General features: G+C 38.4%; 2 protein-coding genes across 6 annotated transcripts; one reads left to right on the top strand and one right to left on the bottom strand.

Annotated features, from left to right (window-relative positions):
- Positions 1-516: 516 nt before the first annotated feature.
- On the bottom strand, positions 517-15161 carry LIAS (lipoic acid synthetase). Of its 4 annotated transcripts, none has more exons than XM_007113883.3 (11): positions 14982-15157; positions 13699-13871; positions 12645-12738; positions 11628-11708; positions 10302-10458; positions 10158-10215; positions 7686-7814; positions 5398-5543; positions 4671-4741; positions 3835-3946; positions 517-836 (listed from the first exon to the last, which is right to left on the bottom strand). In XM_007113883.3, the coding sequence occupies exons 1-11, from the start codon at positions 15024-15026 to the stop codon at positions 784-786; spliced, it is 1119 nt and encodes a 372-aa protein (XP_007113945.1). In that variant the 5' UTR covers positions 15027-15157; the 3' UTR covers positions 517-783. The 4 variants fall into 4 exon arrangements, 3 of the variants coding, with proteins under 3 accessions (XP_007113945.1, XP_028347847.1, XP_028347846.1); XM_028492045.2 differs by lacking the exon at positions 517-836 and adding an exon at positions 3426-3712 and having other exon boundaries at positions 14982-15160; XR_448188.4 differs by lacking the exons at positions 517-836; positions 3835-3946 and having other exon boundaries at positions 5398-5539; positions 14982-15159.
- Positions 15162-15255: 94 nt separating this feature from the next.
- RPL9 (ribosomal protein L9) lies at positions 15256-19707 on the top strand. Of its 2 annotated transcripts, none has more exons than XM_007113886.3 (8): positions 15256-15273; positions 15722-15768; positions 15858-15973; positions 16560-16655; positions 17634-17766; positions 18635-18715; positions 19239-19350; positions 19628-19707. In XM_007113886.3, the coding sequence occupies exons 2-7, from the start codon at positions 15723-15725 to the stop codon at positions 19340-19342; spliced, it is 576 nt and encodes a 191-aa protein (XP_007113948.1). In that variant the 5' UTR covers positions 15256-15273; position 15722; the 3' UTR covers positions 19343-19350; positions 19628-19707. The 2 variants fall into 2 exon arrangements, with proteins under 2 accessions (XP_007113948.1, XP_054942068.1); XM_055086093.1 differs by lacking the exon at positions 15256-15273 and adding an exon at positions 15621-15639.
- Positions 19708-19796: the final 89 nt, after the last annotated feature.

A 19796-nucleotide genomic window follows, 5' to 3' on the forward strand; every position in this document is an offset into this window, starting at 1 on the left:
ATTGCCATCTAAGTAATTCCTTTGTGAGATGTAGTAGAAAAACAGGATTCAGAGTCAAAAGATGAATTTGAGTTCTAGTACTTAGGAAAGAAATTCCTCATTCAGGTCATTACTATGATAGAACACAGCCACCTCACCAGAGTGGTGTGAGGAATGAAAGGAACAAATGGATAGTGCATGTGATGTAGCAAACTATTATAAAATGAGAGTTAATATTTTATTTTTAGGTTATATTTCCCCATCTTGGACAACATCATGGTCTTGGTTTAATAGAGGTCCTAAACAAGGAATCAGCATAAAACTCTTCTGTAGGTCTAAAGTAGTCATATCAATGTGAAGAGTCAACACTGAAACTCTTAAGCCTTTCTACATTATTCCAACGATGTTATGCTATTATGCAAAGGACATATGCTACTTATAAGTAAACAGATACAATCTCAATCTATTTTGACTGTTTCATCACAGTATGTCATTTTTCAGAAATGAAACGTGACAATGATGTATAGAGGCTTAAAAGATTTTCTAGAAATTTTTAATGTATTGTTTGAACTACACTATTAACAGTAAACTCTTACAAAGATGTTTTATGATTTACATCATAACAAGCAATTGTTTACTGGGACAAAGAAGATATGCTAAAAGACAAATGAATTATTATAATTAAATATGCACAGCTTATTGGTATTTTTCGTAAAACAAAAAGACTGGGATATATCCACTGAAGTCTAGGCATTCTGCCATCACTTCTGTTACCAACTGTGATCTTGAATGTCTTGTTAAGTGTTAGAGGGCTTTTGTTTTTCTTTTAGCCACTAGATTTTTGAGGAAAAATTCACCTATTTAGGAAAAATAAAAATACATTAATAGCAAATTAAAGTAAATTTCAGAATAATTATACTTCAGTGTTTCCCTTTAAAGAAGACTTTTGTATTTATTGGTGTTTTTCTCTTCTCAAATCTCAATGGCAATAATTTTCTAACCTCACATAGCCCCCATATCTTTGGTCCTTTCCTCAACCATAATGCTTAGTCATTATTCTTTTTCTTTTAAAAGAGCTTTTTTTTTCATAAATTTATTTATTATTCGTTTTTGGCTGCATTGGGTCTCTGTTGCTGCACGCGGGCTTTCTCTAGTCGCGGTGAGCGGGGGCTACTCTTCGTTGTGGTGCGCAGGCTTCTCATTGCGGTGACTTCTCTTGTTGCGAAGCATGGGCTCTAGGTGTGTGGGCTTCAGCAGTCGCAGCATGCGGGCTCAGTAGTTGTGGCACATGGGCTTAGTTGCTCCGCGGCATGTGGGATCTTCCCAGACCAGGGCTCAAACCTGCGTCTCCTGCATCGGCAGGTGGATTCTTTTTTGAAAAATTATTTATTTAATTTACTTATTTTTGGCGTGTTGGGTCTTTGTGGCTGCGCCAGGCTTTCCCTAGTTGCAGTGAGTGGGGGGTACTCTTCATTGCGGTGAGCCGGCTTCTCATTGCAGTGGCTTCTCTTGTTGAGGAGCACGGGCTCTAGGCACCCGGGCTTCAGGAATTGTGGCTCGCAGGCTCTGGAGCACAGGCTCAGTAGTTGTGATGCACGGGCTTAGTTGCTATGCAGCATGTGGGATCTTCCTGGACCAGGGCTTGAACCCGTGTCCCCTGCATTGGGAGGCGGATTCTTAACCACTGCGCCACCAGGGAAGTCCCTAGTGATTATTCTTAAAAAACTTTTTCTATCACTACAATTTTTACCATTACTCTTTCTAGTAAAGAAATATTATAAAGGGTAACCCTATTGTATCTGTGGGCTGCTTCTGTGCATTTATTCCACTTCATGTGCACCATCTATTCTTCATCACCGACAAAATACTGCTGTCGGCACAATTCATTTCAGAGAGCAATTCTGCTACATTATTAGCCTGGATCTGATGTATATAAAGCAGACCTTGCTGCAGTTGAGCAGATTCATTTGATGGCATCTCTTTAGCTTATTCCCCTCTAGGGAAGCAAGAGCTCTCATCTATAATGGGCTTGCTTTCTCTCCACCCCCTAAGATGTGCCTGTGCACTAAGTTAGCTGCTTAGAGGGGGCACTTTCACTTTTCAGGTCATTAGGGTTCCATTTAGTCTATCACTGTTATAGCACGGCTCAAAGCTTATTGGCAGAGCTCAGCACTGCAGGCCCAACTTTATGAGGAGTCTGATGAATTTCTCTGTCATCTTAATACATGAGTAGAATTGTGATGATTGTATCTGTACACAATCACCAAGAATCCTAAGACTCATAACCTTGCCAAGTAATGGAGAGAATAATCCGTGCTGCCCCATGCCTCATCTAAATCTGGTAAGAGTAGAGCCATATTATCAGATCCTAATCCATCATCTGAATCTAAGACTTTGACCTTTTACTGGTAATTTTAAAGGAATTAAAAAGTTTATAATTCACTTCCTCATAATTGTTACAAATTTTCCTTACCAAAAATAAAAACAAACAAAACAAAAAACAAACAAAAAAACCCAAACCAACAAAATAAAAAGGCCTTTTAAATGACATTATTCTACTTTGACCACCCTGGAAGCTGATGTTGGTCCTATCCTTTATATATAATTTTAGCTTGCCAGTAGTACTCCTTAAAGAATAAATCACTTATCATTATTGGTTTCCAAAATTCCCACATCCTGTCAGTCAGTGTTGAAGCAAATTCTTGGGTTTTATAACTAAGATAAGCTGTTGTTAGTTCATTAAAATGTCTTCAGTTTCTTTACAGGAACACACTGAATATTACTAACATCTGAACATTAATTTTTTTTTTTTTTTTTTCTTTGTGGTATGCGGGCCTCCCTCTGCTGTGGCCTCTCCCGCTGCGGAGCACAGGCTCCGGACGCGCAGGCCCAGCGGCCATGGCTCACGGGCCCAGCCGCTCCGCGGCACGTGGGATCCTCCCAGACCGGGGCGCGAACCCGGCTCCCCTGCATCGGCAGGCGGACGCGCAACCACTGCGCCACCAGGGAAGCCCTGAACATTAATTTTGACAAATAGAATTTATGCCTAATTTTAACATGTCTAGTATTTAGACTCCACTATGTAACAGTCATTTAAAAGATCATTAATAGTATAACATGGTTTGGACATACCCAAAAAATAACTAGCTGTTTATTCTTGTAATGGCCATTACCACATGACTTTATCTCTTGAAAAAGGCTTTTAGGACTTCCCTGGTGGCGCAGCGGTTAAGAATCTGCCTGCCAATGCAGGGGACACGGGTTTGATCCCTGGTCCGGGAAGATCCCACATGCCACGGAGCAACTAAGCCCATGCTCCACAGCTACTGAGCCTGCGCTCTAGAGCCCATGAGCCACAACTGCTGAGTCTGTGCTCTAGAGCCCGCGTGCCACAACTACTGAAGCCTGTGCACCTAGAGCCCGTGCTCCGCAACAAGAGAAACCACAGCAATAAGAAGCCCATGCACCGCAAGGAAGAGTAGCCTCCGCTCGCTGCAACTAGAGAAAGCCCGTGTGCAGCAACGAAGAGTCAATGCAGCCAAAAATAAATAAATTAATTAATAAGTTAAAATAAATAATTGCACTGTAGATAGTAAAATTACACTAAACATTTCCATAGGGAAAATAACCTTATGGATTTTTTTTCCTGTTGCTTCTGGGAGGAAAAACACAAAGATATTAATGCAAGCAGCAATGTTGTCAAACAGATACTTACCCTTATGGAGCAAAGTTCCTAAAGATATTTCAGAAAAAAAAAATTTTTTTTTCTTCCCCACAAAAGACAACCACAGCTGTTATCATTTTAATGTGGAAAATTACAGACTAAATAGAATCATGCTCTGCAGTCTAACTTACCTGCTTTATATGAAGAACGCACCAGAGGGCCACTTGCAGTATAATGAAATCCAAGTTCATTTCCTACTTTTTCCCAGTATTTGAACTTTTCAGGAGTAATGTATTCTTCAACCTAGATTTAAAGAATTAATTCTAGATTCTAGAATTTTCCTAAATCATTTCAGTTCTATACAAAAATCTACTTGTTGGCTATTCGGTCAGAATGTAATTATAGTGAAATTAGAGAGGAGGGGAAACATATCAATTTGGAATTATATTAGCTATTCCAAAAGGGAAAGAAAATGAGATTATTTGTAGAGATTATATATCTGTATCATTCCTTTATTGACCAACAGGTACAATCAAATATTAATCACACCTATTTCTATAAGATTCCTGACAGAAAAAAAAAAAATTCCTTTAGGACAAGACTGTGTTACTCGTCTTCTATCTTCTGCTTGGCACTGTGTCTGGCACATGGTCACTACTCAAGAAATGTTTTTTGAATGAATGAATAAATGTCCAATATAGAAATAGGGAGACCTACTTTTCTTTCTTACTTCACCTCTGGCTCCCATATAATTTTAAAACAAATCACAAGATCACCAAGTGTGAATGAACACAACTTCCCAACTTAAATTTTTTTTTCCTGTAGGTCACTTAAGTTATACAATTTTGGGGGCAGCAAATAAGTGCCAGTATAGCTGCTTTATGCAGATAATAAAATGGAAACTGGAACTTAGAAATATACATGGAACACTACACTAAAAAGCCAGTAGCTTCTTAATTTTACCTAAAGAAAATAAAGATTTAATGCAAATTACCATTAAACATTTGGCAATTTATGGTAGTTGTACCTTAAGGTGGCGCTTTGTTGGCTGCATATATTGTCCTAAAGTCAAACAGTCCACATCTGCTTCACGAAGTACTACAGGAAAAAAAGCACATGTTACATTAGCAGATGTTTTTACAATGCTAACTGTATGCATAGTTGTAAAGAGCAGCTTTTAATTATTATTTGAACTTATTACTCTTTGAACCAATAAATAACTGTAAGTTGGTCAAGGATCTTCAGGTAAGATAAAAGCTTTTATATCTTAAAATTTAAGAAGCGCAAGAATCACAAAGCAAATGGATTTAATGGACTAAGGTTCAGCGAAGTCCAAAGCACACCATGTTATGTAACAATTCTATAAGTAAGCACTTCCTCAAAGGCCTGAATTCATCCTAGTCATCTTTGGATTGTCAGTGCTTGACAGAGCTCCTGGTACCTGGCTGGACTCAAAAACTGTCTAATGAGTGAATAAGAAAGTAGACAAAGTCATGTTTTTAGTTGATGAAAGGGTGAGAAATAAAATGGGATGCAAATTTCATATCCTGAGCATCCTGTACATCATTCCATAAAGTTTTAAGAAAACATACTTCCTTTCCTTTCTATGCTGCTGTTTACAACATATACTATATGTTTGTTCTCACTGGCACTTTCACTGAGACTATGGAGAAAGCATAACAGGTCCTTCAAAGTGGGATTCCTGCTATTACTCAAATTAAATGGAAAAGAGTTTTCATTTCCAATTTCTTTACCTTTCATCATTGCATATACTTGCTCGTCATTCTCACCTAAACCCAACATTATAGATGTTTTAGAAATAACATCAGGTCGAACTTCCTTGGCATGTTTCAGTATGCGTAGAGACTGGTCAAAATTGGCCCGGGGATCACGAACCTTCCTTGAAAACAGCAAAGCTGTTGTCAGCAAAAATAACCACAAGCTCAACTAAGTACATAATTATGCAAGCAACCTGAAAGACCAGAAAAGTACATTCTGGACATCATGCTACATCATATGGTTCAATGGTAGGATTTTTGCGCAAATGTCTAAGTGCTACTTTAGGAAAGAAAATCAAGCTTCACTAGGCCCCCAACTCTGTTGACTTTTCAGGCCTTTCAAGCCTGGGGCAGAGAAAATGAGAATGGAAGTAATGAATGAAGCAATTCCGAAGCTGAGAATAAGTGATTAGAAGAGTAGTCAAGAGAGAAGGGGAAAAAAGTGGAAGAAAATCTTGATACTGAACAAAGAAAAAACTATTTAACCTGAACCATTTCAGAGGAATGAAACTTTTATGTTCATTTCTAAGGACTAAGCTGCCCTCTGCTGGTAAGTATATAGCTTGACATCTCTTAGGTAAAAAAATACATGATTCTGGAATTTTCACTGCAAAGGATAATGTTTTTTACTTATTATTTTTAAAAATTAATTAATTAATTTACTTTTTGGCTGTGTTGAGTCTTCGTTGCTGTGCGTGGGCTTTCTCTAGTTGTGGTAAGTGGGGGCTACTCTTTGTTGCGGTGCACGGGCTTCTCATTGCAGTGGCATCTCTTGTTGCGGAGCACGGGCTCTAGAGCACAGGCTCAGTAGTTGTGGCACACGGGCTTAGTTGCTCCGCAGCCATGTCGTATCTTCTGGGACCAGGGCTTGAACGCGTGTCCCCTGCATTGGTAGGTGGATTCTTAACCACTGTACCACCAGGAAGTCCCGGATAATGTTTTTTAAATGAAAACGAGAAACTGGCACCCACTGGTGGTGGTATCATGAGATATGACAGGGTTGGAACAGGCTGTGTGCTAGACTTCAACAGGGGCCAAACCACCATGGCTTAAATGGATAAGGCCCAAAGGACACAAAGTTGGTGATGTTTAATGAGCCTTCATTTGAATTCTAACGTACCTTTATTTTGTATAATTGATTTGTTGTTATGGTTGTTATTTTTAATCAGAGACCAGTTCACAGGGAAGAGAGGAAACAAATTAATGAATTTAAAAATAATCACAGTGACTTCTCTGGTGGTCCAGTGGGTAGGACTCCTTGCTCCCAATGCAGGGGGTCCAAGTTTGATCCCCGGTCGGGGAACTAGATCCCACATGCATGCCGCAATGAAGATCCCTCATGCAGCAACTAAGACCAGGCACAGCCAAGATAAATAAATAAATATTAAAACACACACACACACACACACACACACACACACACACACACACAATTGATAATAAGGAAATTTTTGGAAGTTATTTCTCCACTGAATTCAAGTCATGCTCTCTAATATTTTTATGATTTAGTGGAAATCCTGGTTATTGTTTATCCTACTTCTTTCTTTAACACAGAATAATGTGTAGAACCTAATAAAATCACTATCAAATGCTTTACTAAAATAATGAAAATGAATTATTAATCTTGCCCCAAATTTTTCATTTTTCTGAAATATGAATGTACTTACTGATATAGAATAACAATCTGTAATTATTCCTGACTACTAAAATTATTAGGAAGAGTAAGACAGCATAGTATCTACTTTTTAAAAGAGATCTGAAATACATCTGAGTGTACTAGGTTTTTCTTCAGCATCATTTACTGCATATATTATTGCCAAGTGGATGGTTAAGTCTTTTTTTAAAACTACAATCAAAGCAATTGCTCTTGAGTAAGTTTTTCTTTCTGAAAACTGTTCTTTGAAAAAAACAGCTCGTTGACACCTGCAATGATACTTTACAAAAAAAAAGAAAGAAAAAAAAAGATGCTCATTATGTGTGTGTGTACCAAAACATATATACACATGTATAAATATAAAAGTATATATATTACACTTAGATGTTAATAATTGATACTACTAGGTGGAAATATTATGGGTGACGTTTACACTCTTTTTGTTGGCTACATTTTTTTATTTTTCTGCAATAGACGTATGTTGTTTTTGTTTAAAAACAGAGTTCACTTTATAAAAGCGAATTACAAAGTTCTCCCCTGAAACAAGTGAGAAAATATAGCAGATTCTGACCCTCCAAACTTCCCAACATTACTCTGTATATGAAATCACCTCTGTAATTCTGGAACTGTTTCTACATTATGTGCATACACATCTAATCCTGACAGAGCAACTTTTTCTACTGCTTTAAGATCTCCTCGGAAATCAGGGGTGAGACATTCCACAAGGATTTTCGGATTCCTAGGGTGAAAAAGAGATAAGTATCAAACTGAGGAAAAGAATTGACATAACTGTTGCTCAAAATAGAAGTCACCAGTACTCATTCAGTATCAGTTTCAACATGGTAAGCTTTAGAACCTTGCCAAGAATAGCATGAACACACAAATGTTTATATATGAGCTGTTAAATGAAAAACAAACAAAAAAAAACCCCCCAAAGCCAAACAAACCTATAACATCAAATAATATGCATACTGTGGTTAAAACACATCTGCATGTAAATGTGGTAGGACGGGAATAAAACACAGACCTACTAGAGCATGGACTTGAGGACATGGGGAGGGGGAAGGGTAAGCTGTGACGAAGTAAGAGAGTGGCAGGGACATATATACACTACCAAATGTAAATTAGATAGCTAGTGGGAAGCTGCCGGATAGCACAGGGAGATCACCTCTGTGCTTTGTGACCACCCGAGAGGGGTGGGATAGGGAAGGTGGGAGGGAGGGAGACGCAAGAGGGAAGAGATATGGGAACATATGTATATGTATAACTGATTCACTTTGTTCTAAAGGAGAAACTAACACACTATTGTAAAACAGTTATACTCCAATAAAGATGTTAAAAAAAAAAAACACATCTGCATGTAAATAATGATCAGAATAAATTTGGGGATTATATAGAATTTTAAACTTTATTAAGTAGGTATTAAAAAATTGTTTAAAGGAATTAAAATACAAATATAAAACTTTAAATATAAAATAACCTTTGTATTTTTTAAAAAAATAAATTGGGATATCTCTTATGTGAATGCAAATATTAATTCCTTTAATTTTGCATTCTTTTAAAATTCATGAATAGTGCTCTACTCCCATCCTCTAGACAAATATTTCACAAGTGCTCTGACCTTTAAAAACTATCTTCTGAGTTGCTGAGTCATGAGCTTTGCTTAAATGAAATACAAGCTAAACATTAATCTTCCTATTTATATTCTGGCTATATTTATGCATTCAAGCATTAAAATATGAACTAGGTCATAAAGCTGTTCCCTTTGACAAGTAGTAGAAATGACTGGGAAACTAAAACTTTTTCACAAACCCAACTGCAAAGTTTTTTTTGGAGCTGTTTCATGCGAGAACAGATGTAGAAAGGACCACATACACACCCTCCCATGGATACAAGAGATGCTCAAAGAACACATCTTATAACTCACTGTTTTTTAACTGCAAGTTGAGACTCATTAGTAGTTTGTGAGTTCAATTTTGTGGGTGGCAAACAAAACCTTTTTTAAATGAACTATAAAAAAATAAAATAGAAAATATTGGGGGAATCACTGAAAAAACATTTACTGAGGGTGCTAGACTAGTACTGAGCTGTAGAAAATAAGCATAGGGCTTCGCTGGTGGCGCAGTGGTTAAGAATCCGCCTGCCAATGCAGGGGACACGGGTTCGAGCCCTGGTCCAGGAAGATTCCACATGCCGCGGAGTAACTAAGCCCGTGCACCACAACTACTGAGCCTGCGCTCTAGAGCCCACAAGCCACAACTACTGAAGCCCGTGCACTGCAACTAGAGAAAGCCCGTGCAGCAATGAAGACCCAATGCAGCCAAAAATAAATAAATAAATTTAAAAAAAAGAAATAAACTCCTTTTTAAATACATAGAATTTACATGTCAATAAAACGTGAGTTATGGGTAAAATTCCCAGGGTATATCAATAGTGATAAAATTTATATCAAGATTACATATTTTGGGCTTCCCTGGTGGCGCAGTGGTTGAGAGTCCGCTTGCCGATGCAGGGGACACAGGTTCGCGCCCCGGTCCGGGAAGATCCCACATGCCGCGGAGCGGCTGGGCCCGTGAGCCATGGCCACTGAGCCTGCGCGTCCGGAGCCTGTGCTCCGCAACGGGAGAGGCCACAACAGTGAGAGGCCCGCGTACCGCAAAAAAAAAAAAAAAAAAAAAAGGAACATATTTTAACAATGTGGGAGTTTATCTCATCCTAACTTCTTCTAGATGATGGTTTATTTAAATCAGTGCTAGGAAGACTAGTTTTATACTTCACATAAAATTACTCAAAGTTTAGACTGATACTCAAATATGAAGGAGGGGTTCTATGGACTAAAGGTCCATGAATAAGTTTGTGTCCCTACATCCCTACAATTTCTGCGAATATTTATCTGTATGTTTGAATACGACTTTTCTGGAGAAAAGACCACATAATTTGCAGCAGATTATGAGACAGGTTTATAATCCCCACAAAAGGTTAATAACCACTGCTTTAAGGTAAAGACCTAAAATAAACTGAATTTACATGGATCAACAAAAGTCCTTAAATTACACAAGCAAATGCAAAAACAAGTACGTACCTTTCCTTTAAGTAAGACACAGTCTTTGCAAAGTGCTCAGCTCCTCCATCAGGCATATCTAGAAACAAAACAGTCCATTGCTTAAGATGATGTCATAACTTAATAAGAGCCAATTTCTGGAAGAGGTAATGATGATGCACTAACCATCTCGATCCACAGACGTCAGGACTACATAATCCAGACCCCACTCTGCAATTGCCTTTGCAGTATTGTAGGGCTCATTGGCATCCAGTGGAGGTGGATTTCTTGCAGTCTTAACAGAACAAAATCTACAACCTCTTGTACATGTGTCACCCATCAACTAGAATAGAGATGTTACAATTTAAATCAAATAAACAGATGACTTAGAGAATGTAATGTTAAGGGAATAAAACTGCGATGAATGTATAAACTTTGATTCTGTTTTTAAGAAATTTAAAACATTCAAAGCTAAACAATACGGTTAAGGAATACGGACATATATGGTAAAACTAAAGAAAAGGAAAGGCAAGGGATAAAACCAGAGATTTCCATCATGGAGTATTCAGAATCACTCCTTCCTTCAAGAATTGACATTGCATAACTTAGATAAGCTCTCTGGTTGGCTCTGTATTACTCCAGAAGGAGCTCTATCTCATAAGAATCCCCAGCTCGTCTAGTCTCTTGCTGATATAACTCAACAGTTTATCAGACATTCCCCAGACAAGTATGAACTTTCAGTTGCACATAATTTATATTTAACCCAATACTTCAATCTCCAAACTCCTCTGTATAAATAATATGGTAGATTGCATTATTAATCCCATTTCTTACTCTATTATATTAAGATTATACATCTCACCCACTGCCATGTAACTTGCAGGGCCCGTCTACTTGGGGAGGAAGTTATGTCTCTACTCCCGCTCAGGCTTGGCTTGGTCATGTGGCTTATTTTGGCCAATAGAATGATAGCAACCATGACGAAGCAGAAGCCTCAAATATGCATGGATGGTTGGCTTGTCCTCTTGTGCTCCTTCCATCCTCCATGATAAGAATATGCCTTGGAGAGCCACTGGTCCATGAATAAAGCTCTCTAGAGCAGACCTGAACCCAACCTACTTCCTGGAGTCCAGCTTAGCCCAGTCAAGAACAGATGAACATGGGCCAACTGAAAGTCCCATGAGGGAGAAAAATAAATGCTTATTATTTAAGGGGCAAAATGAATAACAAGTTAAGCCAACATGAAGAACATTTCCAAAAATTAATAGAAGAGATATCTCAAGGCAGCACATGATTAACCATCAGGTAGATGGAAGAATCAATAATAGACTTATTCAGAGAAGGGTGAGATCATAACAGGTTGGATTATTCTGTTGGGTTTTTTCCCACATTTCTCATAAACTCATATGTAACAAGAAATCTGATCAGAGATTCATAATGTACATTTGTAGGAGAAAGAGACAAAACATTTCCTTTCAGTCTCTAGACTTTAGAATTTGAGGCTGGCCTTACCATGATTGTGGCAGTGGCAGTGGCGTGTTCTCCGCCTCCCCAACACTCTCCAATATTGGGACATCGAGCTTCCTCACATACCTGTGGGTAAAAGGGAACTGAATACAGTCAGGTTGAAAATACTTACCAATTGAGCAAATTAGTCATCAGGCATGTTTACACTATCCATTCTTCACAGCATATTTATGAAGAAATTCACTATTCAAAAATGCTGTTAAAACTGTCGAAGTATATAGATATTAGGATTTCATTTTTAAATTAAAAACTATATGAAGGGACTTCCCTGGTGGCGCAGTGGTTAAGAATCCACCCGCCAATGCGGGGGACATGGGTTCGAGCCCTGGTCTGGGAAGATCCCACATGCCACGGAGCAACCATGTGGCCCGTGCGCCACAACTACTAAGCCTGGGCACCTAGAGCCCTGAACCCCGCCTCTGCAATGAGAAGCCTGTGCACGGCAACAAAGAGTAGCCCCCGCTTGCCACAAGTAGAGAAAGCCCACATGTAGAAACAGAGACCCAACGCAGCCAAAAATAAATAAATAAATAAATAAGTAAATTTTAAAAAACAACAAAAAAAACTATATTAATGTATGTATTTTACATGTGCAAATAAAAAGGTCTGCAAGGGCATATGTTGAACAGTTAAAGTGGTATAACAATTAAACATTTGAGATTGCATATAGGATGCTTCACATTTAATATACCCTTTCCAACAAGCATGTACTTAATTTGTAATATAAAACACACAAAAACCCTCATTCCCGAAATTGCAGAAAAAAATTTTTTTGTTTGTACTATTAAATGAAAGGTTAAAAAATACAATTACTTTTTGTTTCTTTTGCAGGGAAAATAATCTTTAAATATATTTCCATTACTGAGAGTAATGTATCACTAAACATCTTTATTTACTTTCCTTGCTATTTTTGATATGTATTTTATTAATTTTTAAGTTACATATACATGGAAAAATTACGGCTTCTGGTAAAGAGGGATATTTAACCCTCTGATAACTTACTGTATGAAGATTTAAATTCCGCAATGTATTTTTCAGTTTATTGTAATTTTTCCCCATGGGAATCTCTGTCTTTAGCCATGGAGGTAGTCTTAACCTGAGGAAAGCCAAATATAACTATACATTAACAAGTATGTTCCCAAATAATCACACAGCTTTGAAGTTACTCTGCTCTATTACAATTCCTAGTTAGGAATTTCCCCCCATAATCCTGGATTAACTCTTTTAATTTCTGTCATAGGAGTAATAACAGAGAATGAAATTTAGATTTACTCAAACCACTTTAGAAAACACCTATAACTGTGTCTAGCAGGGCACTGTGCTCATGTCTACTTTTGCAAAGGCACAGAGTAACACCATCCCAATAAAAAAATGAAGAAGCTTTTGAACATCTCATTCCCTAAAAAATAATACTGACAAAAAGTTCTATATTTGTTCAGATTAAGGAGAGATCCCACAAGTGAACTTTCTGCTCTACATTCTAGATTTTGATAGTTATTAAGTGGAAAAAAATCTAAAATTTGGAGTGAAGACTACATTTCCTCAGGTTCCCTTTGACTTCCACCCACTTGTGATCTAGAAGTTGCTAGGTAAGGTATCTCCCAATACAATTTGCTCTCTGCACTAAATTCCCTTACAATTCTTTTAAACTAAGGCATGCTATCCATAGATCATATGTACATTGACTAGGCGAAGCAACAAGTTAGATCACCGACACCCAGTAACAATGAAAAACTTATTAAAGTGTCATAGACTAGTAACAAGGTGATAATCTTTGCTCTCTGAAGAAATTTGTTGCTGGATGGAAAATGGGAGATGGTGGTGTAGGATGGCTAAGTCCTAGGAAGGTTGAAGAAAAACTGTCAGAGGGCAGAGAGAAAAGAAATAGATTCCAACAATCTCACCTATTCTATCTATGTTTGTTATCACTTCTTTCTAATGATTTTTAGCTAAATTTAACAAGTTGATTAAAAATATACCCTAGGGCTTGGTTATATCTGAAAATGATGCACTATGAAGAAATGGGACATAAAAATTACCTCAAAATTTCAATTACCTTTCTCCTTTCTGGCGTTTTAAGTCTCCTTTATATTCGTCCCAGGTGCTCTTGTCTGCTAGATCACCAGATACAAAATCTTGAAGGTCTGGTCCATTCTGTAAAAATTTCTTTTTTTTATCTGGCAAGGAACTTACTTCTCTGACTGGACTGCATAAATATCTTCCAAATACCTAAACCAAGGGTTCATTATGACATTTATTTAGTGGGGTTTGGAATAACTTAGTTTTAACCTATTTTAATACCAAAAGGAAGGGTAAAGCCCAGAGAACTGATTCAGAAATTATGTCAAACTATTTACAAGCTCTGTGTAGGAGCTGAGAATCTAAGATTAAGGAGGACCCAAGGGGAACAAACCAAACCTAAAGGAGAACGGGAGCTGACCATTTCCTGCTGGATTTAGAACAGATTTGGAAACCGTTGGAACTGGCTAACATGCCATACTTTTCATGTAACCCATTTAGGTACTAAAAGTCTGTTTTTCAAGTTTAAATTGCAATAAGGGAGAAGACGCTACAGCTTTGAATTTTCTATTCCTGACTTGAGTCAAGGACGTTTAAATGAAATTTGAAGTAAATCTCTCTGCTTTGGACTTTGTATAAGCATACGTGTTAAAACGTAGAGGTAAGTGCTCAACTAGTTTCACAGAACTTGAAGAAGGGAAACCAAACCTAACGTTTTAATTTTCTAGGTTACATTCTGTGTTTAAAGAAGGAAGTCACTCAATATGTATTTGTTGACCGTAAGAAGCCATTGGCTCCTAGATCTGAACACACACGGACAAGACAGCCAAAACACTATAAAATTCAAGAGTCAGTACTTATAAAGCAAAAGAACCTTCAAGAATTAAAAAAAAAATACAGTGCCTATTAATGCTGCACGATTGCTATTGTACTTGCCCAGGTCTCCCGCTCGAGTCTAGAGCATAGATTTGGGTTCTAATTGCCCAAACTGGTGTCTAGTACACAAGAAGAGCTCAAAGTAGTAATCTGGAGTGCTCACCGCAATGCTCCTATAACGCTCCAATAAATACAGAGTACAAATCACTGATAAGCAGAAAAAAAGATCTCAGCGCCAGCCAGAGAGACCTACAAACAAACAAGTACCAGAGACTTAACCTCCTCGGGGTGTCGGAAGAATTAAATGAGATACCACAAGAAAAATGTTTAGAACTGTACCTGGCTCGAAGTAAACACTCAGTAAGTGCTGGCATTATTGGGCGCTCTAAAGGGATGGGAGCCCCCTCCACCCCACTCCCGCAACCTGCTCGCCCCGCAGCTCACCCGGGGGCCCACGGTGCGGACCGCGCCCCCGCAGCGTAGAGACATCCCTCTCTTTTTTTTCTAGCAGGGCCGAGCGATCACTAATTCCCGGGAAAAGAAAGATGGAACAACCGTCACTCGATTTACGACCGACAACCTGAGCCACACCTGACCTTGCGGAACCTGCGCTGCTCCGCGATTGGCTGCTTTAGCCTAGTAGAGTCGCGCGCTTATGACGCCATACGCAGGACTCCTACGGCCTATAAGGACGTGATGACGAAAGACGCTCTCTCTTTGCCGCATCTACTGTGAGGTGAGGTGGGCAACTGTAATCGATGGGCCTTGGGAATCTGAAGCCATCGGCTCAGGGAAAACCAGCCGCGCGAGTCTGGCCCTCGGAAACCCTATCTTGGTTGTCTCCCCGCGGGGCGAACGCCGTATGAATTTGGTGGCGATGGGATTCGAGCCCTGTCCTGGGCTTTTAGGCCTACCCCCGCTCCTCAGCCTTGCCGGGATGGCGCCGGCTTGATGGGAGTCCCAGGGTTGCGCTGAGCGGGAGTTGGCACGTTGGGCTTATAACACGCCGAGGAGCTGCTCCTTCCTGTTCAGGGCGTAGTGGGGGCCGCTCTCCGTGCTGGTCTTCTCGTATTCTTCCCGGAATTTTTGCCTGCGGTCTCTGGTAGGAGTGGAGCTCTGTTTATCGTAGTTTGGTCGAAAACAGGTCCTCTGCGGCCTTCTTACCCCAAGTGTTTGTGTTTCAGAATGAAGACCATTCTCAGCAATCAGACTGTCGACATTCCAGAAAATGGTAGGAGACTTGGTGTTTGCATCTTTCTTACATCTTTACTACACGGTCTGTACCTTGTTCTGAGGCCTCACGAATATGTTCTCTCCTAGTCGACATTACTCTGAAGGGACGCACAGTTATTGTGAAGGGCCCCAGAGGCACCCTGCGGAGGGACTTCAATCACATCAATGTAGAACTCAGTCTCCTTGGGAAGAAAAAGAAGAGGGTGAGTTTTTGTTTTTGTTTTTTGACACTTCAGTTGCTTGTTTGGAAGCTTGTGATTTAAAAGCATCAAATTGGGTTGCTTTTAAAATTACGGAATTGAGGTTCCGTGTTTTAACTTAAAATTTGGTGTCCAGAAGCGTAATTAGTTTCGGTGTTGTTGCTTCAATGAAATTGGAAAACCAGATTCTGAACAGAGTGGATTATAAAAGATCAGTACTAGTAGTTGTCATTCGTCTCAGGTCTTAATGCTGTTACAAGTTTATTTTTCATCTGATTGTTTTGTAAGAATCTTACCAGCAGTAGGTCTTTTAAACCTGGTATTTTAGTTTTCCAGGAGTGAAGTTTGGTGCAGCTTGTACAAAACTTGTGTTCTGGGTTGTCATTCCTTTGTGAAGTAGTAGTGTACCTGTAATGTACAGTAACAAAAATGTTAATTGAGGGCTTTGTGGTTTAATTTTTCCTTGAAAATCGTGTGTTTTAATTTGGGCAAATACTAGAATCTAGATTACTTACTGTGAATGAATGGACTTTTTTCCAAGCCTACTTATTACTGGAAAGAATTTTCTAAAGTTTTTGTTCTGTTACAGCTCCGGGTTGACAAATGGTGGGGAAATAGAAAGGAACTGGCCACTGTTCGCACTATCTGTAGTCATGTACAGAACATGATCAAGGGTGTTACACTGGTAAGCAGGTTAACCAGACTACTTCGTTTTGGAAGGGGAGGTTTCTCAGCTGTGATTTATGTATGCAACATAAATGTCTGCTGTAGAGAATAGATTATGCATGTAATTTAGTGAGTTATATGTACTTATTAAGTACTTGGGAAAAAGTGATCTTGGCAAATGTGTATAATAGGCATTCCTGGGTCTTAGGATTAAGTGATGTGAGTAAAGATTGAGTGATAAATAAAAGTAAAAACCAGATGGTCTTAATAGTATGCTGATGGTGTTTTTTCCACACAAAATAGGACTCACCTTCAGGGTGCATTTTTTTTTATATATAAAAAATGTAACATACAGGGTAGGCTTTGGTTTCTTGTTTTATGTCTGTCACCACCAGGACCTCTTGTAGGGATAGAAAAAGGTGGATCTAATTTCTGAGCTCCCTGTCCATTTCCTTAAAAACATACCAGGTTAGGTTCCTTGAGGGCAGGGGGGGCCTGTCTTGGTGTCAGTTTTTGTGATCTGGCCTACCTTAGTAACTCAGTATGTTAACTTGCCGTCCAAGATGAAGGGCTTTGTGGTTCTCCTTTAAATGGGAAACTAGCATTGTTTACTGTGGGCATAGCAGGTGGTAAAATACATGCTTCCTTAAGGAGCTTCACAGTCCAGTGAGGAGACACAGAAACACGTTTGTGTGTAAAATTGTTGTAAGGCTTGGTGTAGGTGATAACGTTTTACAAAACCTTGACAATGAGTGCTGCATGAGAACTGTTTCAGTTTCCTTTGTCAGGAAGGAGGAAATTTTCCCCTAAAGTCTCCATTGATAATTTCTAGAGAAATTAAGGTCATCCTTTTCTAGGTGTAGGGAGGGAGACAGCCCTGACAAGTATGTAAATGTTCCCTATAAAAGGGCAACTCCTACTTGGATTTCAGAGAAAAACTGGAAATCCTATCTTTCAAGTTTCTCAGCATTACTAATAGTTTGTCTATTTAACCTAGGGCTTCCGATACAAGATGAGGTCTGTGTATGCTCACTTCCCCATCAACGTTGTTATTCAGGAGAATGGTTCTCTTGTTGAAATCCGAAATTTTTTGGGTGAAAAATACATCCGCAGGGTTCGGATGAGGCCAGGTATGGTTTAGAAATTTTCTTTCTACTTGTGAAGGCTGGTATTTTGGGTTAGCTATAAATAAGACCAGATTTATTTCAGAATTATCCAGTTTGATTATGGCTTTGTATCATGTTTATACCAGTTGTGGTTCCTGAAGGCTTACACTTGGGGTAGTTTGCAGGCCATGGGAGCTGTGATTGGTTTTGCAAACTGAAATCCAAAAAAAGACCATTTGAATAGAGGTTATTAATACCTAGATTTCCTAGTTTCAAGTCTCAGCTCTCACTGTCAACCTTGGGCAGATTACCTCTATGTAGCTCATTTTACTCATCTGTAAAATTGGGAACATCTCATGATTAAATGACTTGAAATTGAAATGCTTTTTAAAAATAGTTCTTGTCTGATGCATAGTTAACACTGAAGCATTGGAAAGTTTTAAAACTTAGTGCTCTCGATGCTTTTTGATTCTGTTGAATTGGAGGGGGAGGAAGAAGGTATTGTACCAATTAATGGCTCTACAAAAATATTGCATGATAGTTGCTATGGTCAGCAATACTTAATGAGAACCCTTAGGTGAAAAATGAGCTTTGAGGGATACCAAATATACAGGAGAAGTAAGACTGGATACAGATCTTTGTACAGCTAAATCCTACTAGCTGAATACCTTTTTCTCATACTCCTTAATTGAATCATAGTCTGTAATCAGTCTGGGACAGATTCATTCAAGCAGGAATACAAGATTGGCCCAGATAATACAGATTCTGTTACAAAACAATTTCTTTTGGTGTGTGGAATTTTAAATGGAATAAATTGCTACTTAATTTAAATATTTTAAATACGCTACAGATCTTATGTTGACACTATGCACATGCTCTCTTACCTTTTTAGGTGTTGCTTGTTCAGTATCTCAAGCCCAGAAAGATGAGTTGATTCTTGAAGGAAATGACATTGAACTTGTGTCAAATTCAGGTTTGTATGTTTACTGTGCCTGATTACGCCCATAAAATCTTACCTAAATCTTGTAGTTGAATACATGGTATATGTTCTTTTAGTGGGCTTTTTTCTTTTTTTTCATCCATTTATTTTACTTACAATGTTCCATGGGGAGTTTGTAAAGACACTGGTCAGTCAATTAAAAACAGACCTAGGAACTCTGTGTACAGAAAAACAATTAGACATGTGAAGGCACAAAAGAAAAGACTCTTAAGTACATTGGATATTAATAGGGACAAAAGGACTCAAGTTTAATTTGTTATACCTCTAATATAGCAATCAAACATAAGTAACTAAATAAAAAAATTTGGGGGAAGGAGAGAGAAAGCAGAACAATGAGATAGACAAAAAGATTGGTGAGTTTTTTTAAATTGTGGGACTCTAATAAACTATCCCAAAGATATTTAGGTTTTAAGTATATATATAGCATGTAATAAAATACTTGCTTATGATGGGTTTGGCTGGTTAAATAATTGCCTTATCTTTTTCGCTCTTACAGCTGCTTTGATTCAGCAAGCCACAACAGTTAAAAACAAGGATATCAGAAAATTTTTGGATGGTATCTATGTTTCTGAAAAAGGAACAGTTCAGGCTGATGAATAAGATCTGAGGTAGGTTCTTGTAATGTCCATATAAATTTTATTAACTGTTTTAGTTGGGGGTCTTAATTGATTAAGAGACTTAAACTGGAGGTGTAGCAAAGGTAGAAAATGGAGAGCTGCATTCTGGAACACAGTAAATTTGGCAGAATAAGAGATAGAATTGACACATTTTTACTATGAACCAGTAAGTCATAATCTTAAAGTATGTTTTAGATGATTCAGAGTAGAACTTTTCTGGGCAAGGATATTGATGGAGATTTACTGACATTTTCATTTCTTTTTACAGTGATCCAGTTACAGAAACCGCAAGAGGCCAAGCTCATATGTGATATTTTAAAAACGAATAAAAGCTCTTTTGACTTGGGACTTTTTCTTAAATTGATTATCCTTTCCAACTATTTGGCCAGTAAGCAGCTAAGTAAATTCTAGTGTGCTAAGAACAATAACAGAAGGAA

Source organism: Physeter macrocephalus, chromosome 7, assembly GCF_002837175.3.
Source record: "Physeter macrocephalus isolate SW-GA chromosome 7, ASM283717v5, whole genome shotgun sequence".
Lineage (NCBI taxonomy): Eukaryota > Metazoa > Chordata > Mammalia > Artiodactyla > Physeteridae > Physeter > Physeter macrocephalus.

Bases quoted from the DNA above. Each gene is read 5' to 3' on its own strand.
- RPL9 (XM_007113886.3), top strand. From the start codon at position 15,723: ATGAAGACCATTCTCAGCAATCAGACTGTCGACATTCCAGAAAATG. The intron at 15,974-16,559 runs GTGAGTTTTTGT...GTTCTGTTACAG, and splicing joins TTGGGAAGAAAAAGAAGAGG to CTCCGGGTTGACAAATGGTG. The intron at 18,716-19,238 runs GTTTGTATGTTT...TCGCTCTTACAG, and splicing joins TGAACTTGTGTCAAATTCAG to CTGCTTTGATTCAGCAAGCC.
- LIAS (XM_028492045.2), bottom strand. From the start codon at position 15,026: ATGTCTCTACGCTGCGGGGGCGCGGTCCGCACCGTGGGCCCCCGG. The intron at 10,216-10,301 runs GTTAGTGCATCA...TTTTGTTTCTAG, and splicing joins GACGTCTGTGGATCGAGATG to ATATGCCTGATGGAGGAGCT. The intron at 7,815-10,157 runs GTACGTACTTGT...TTTTCACCCTAG, and splicing joins GTGTCTTACTTAAAGGAAAG to GAATCCGAAAATCCTTGTGG.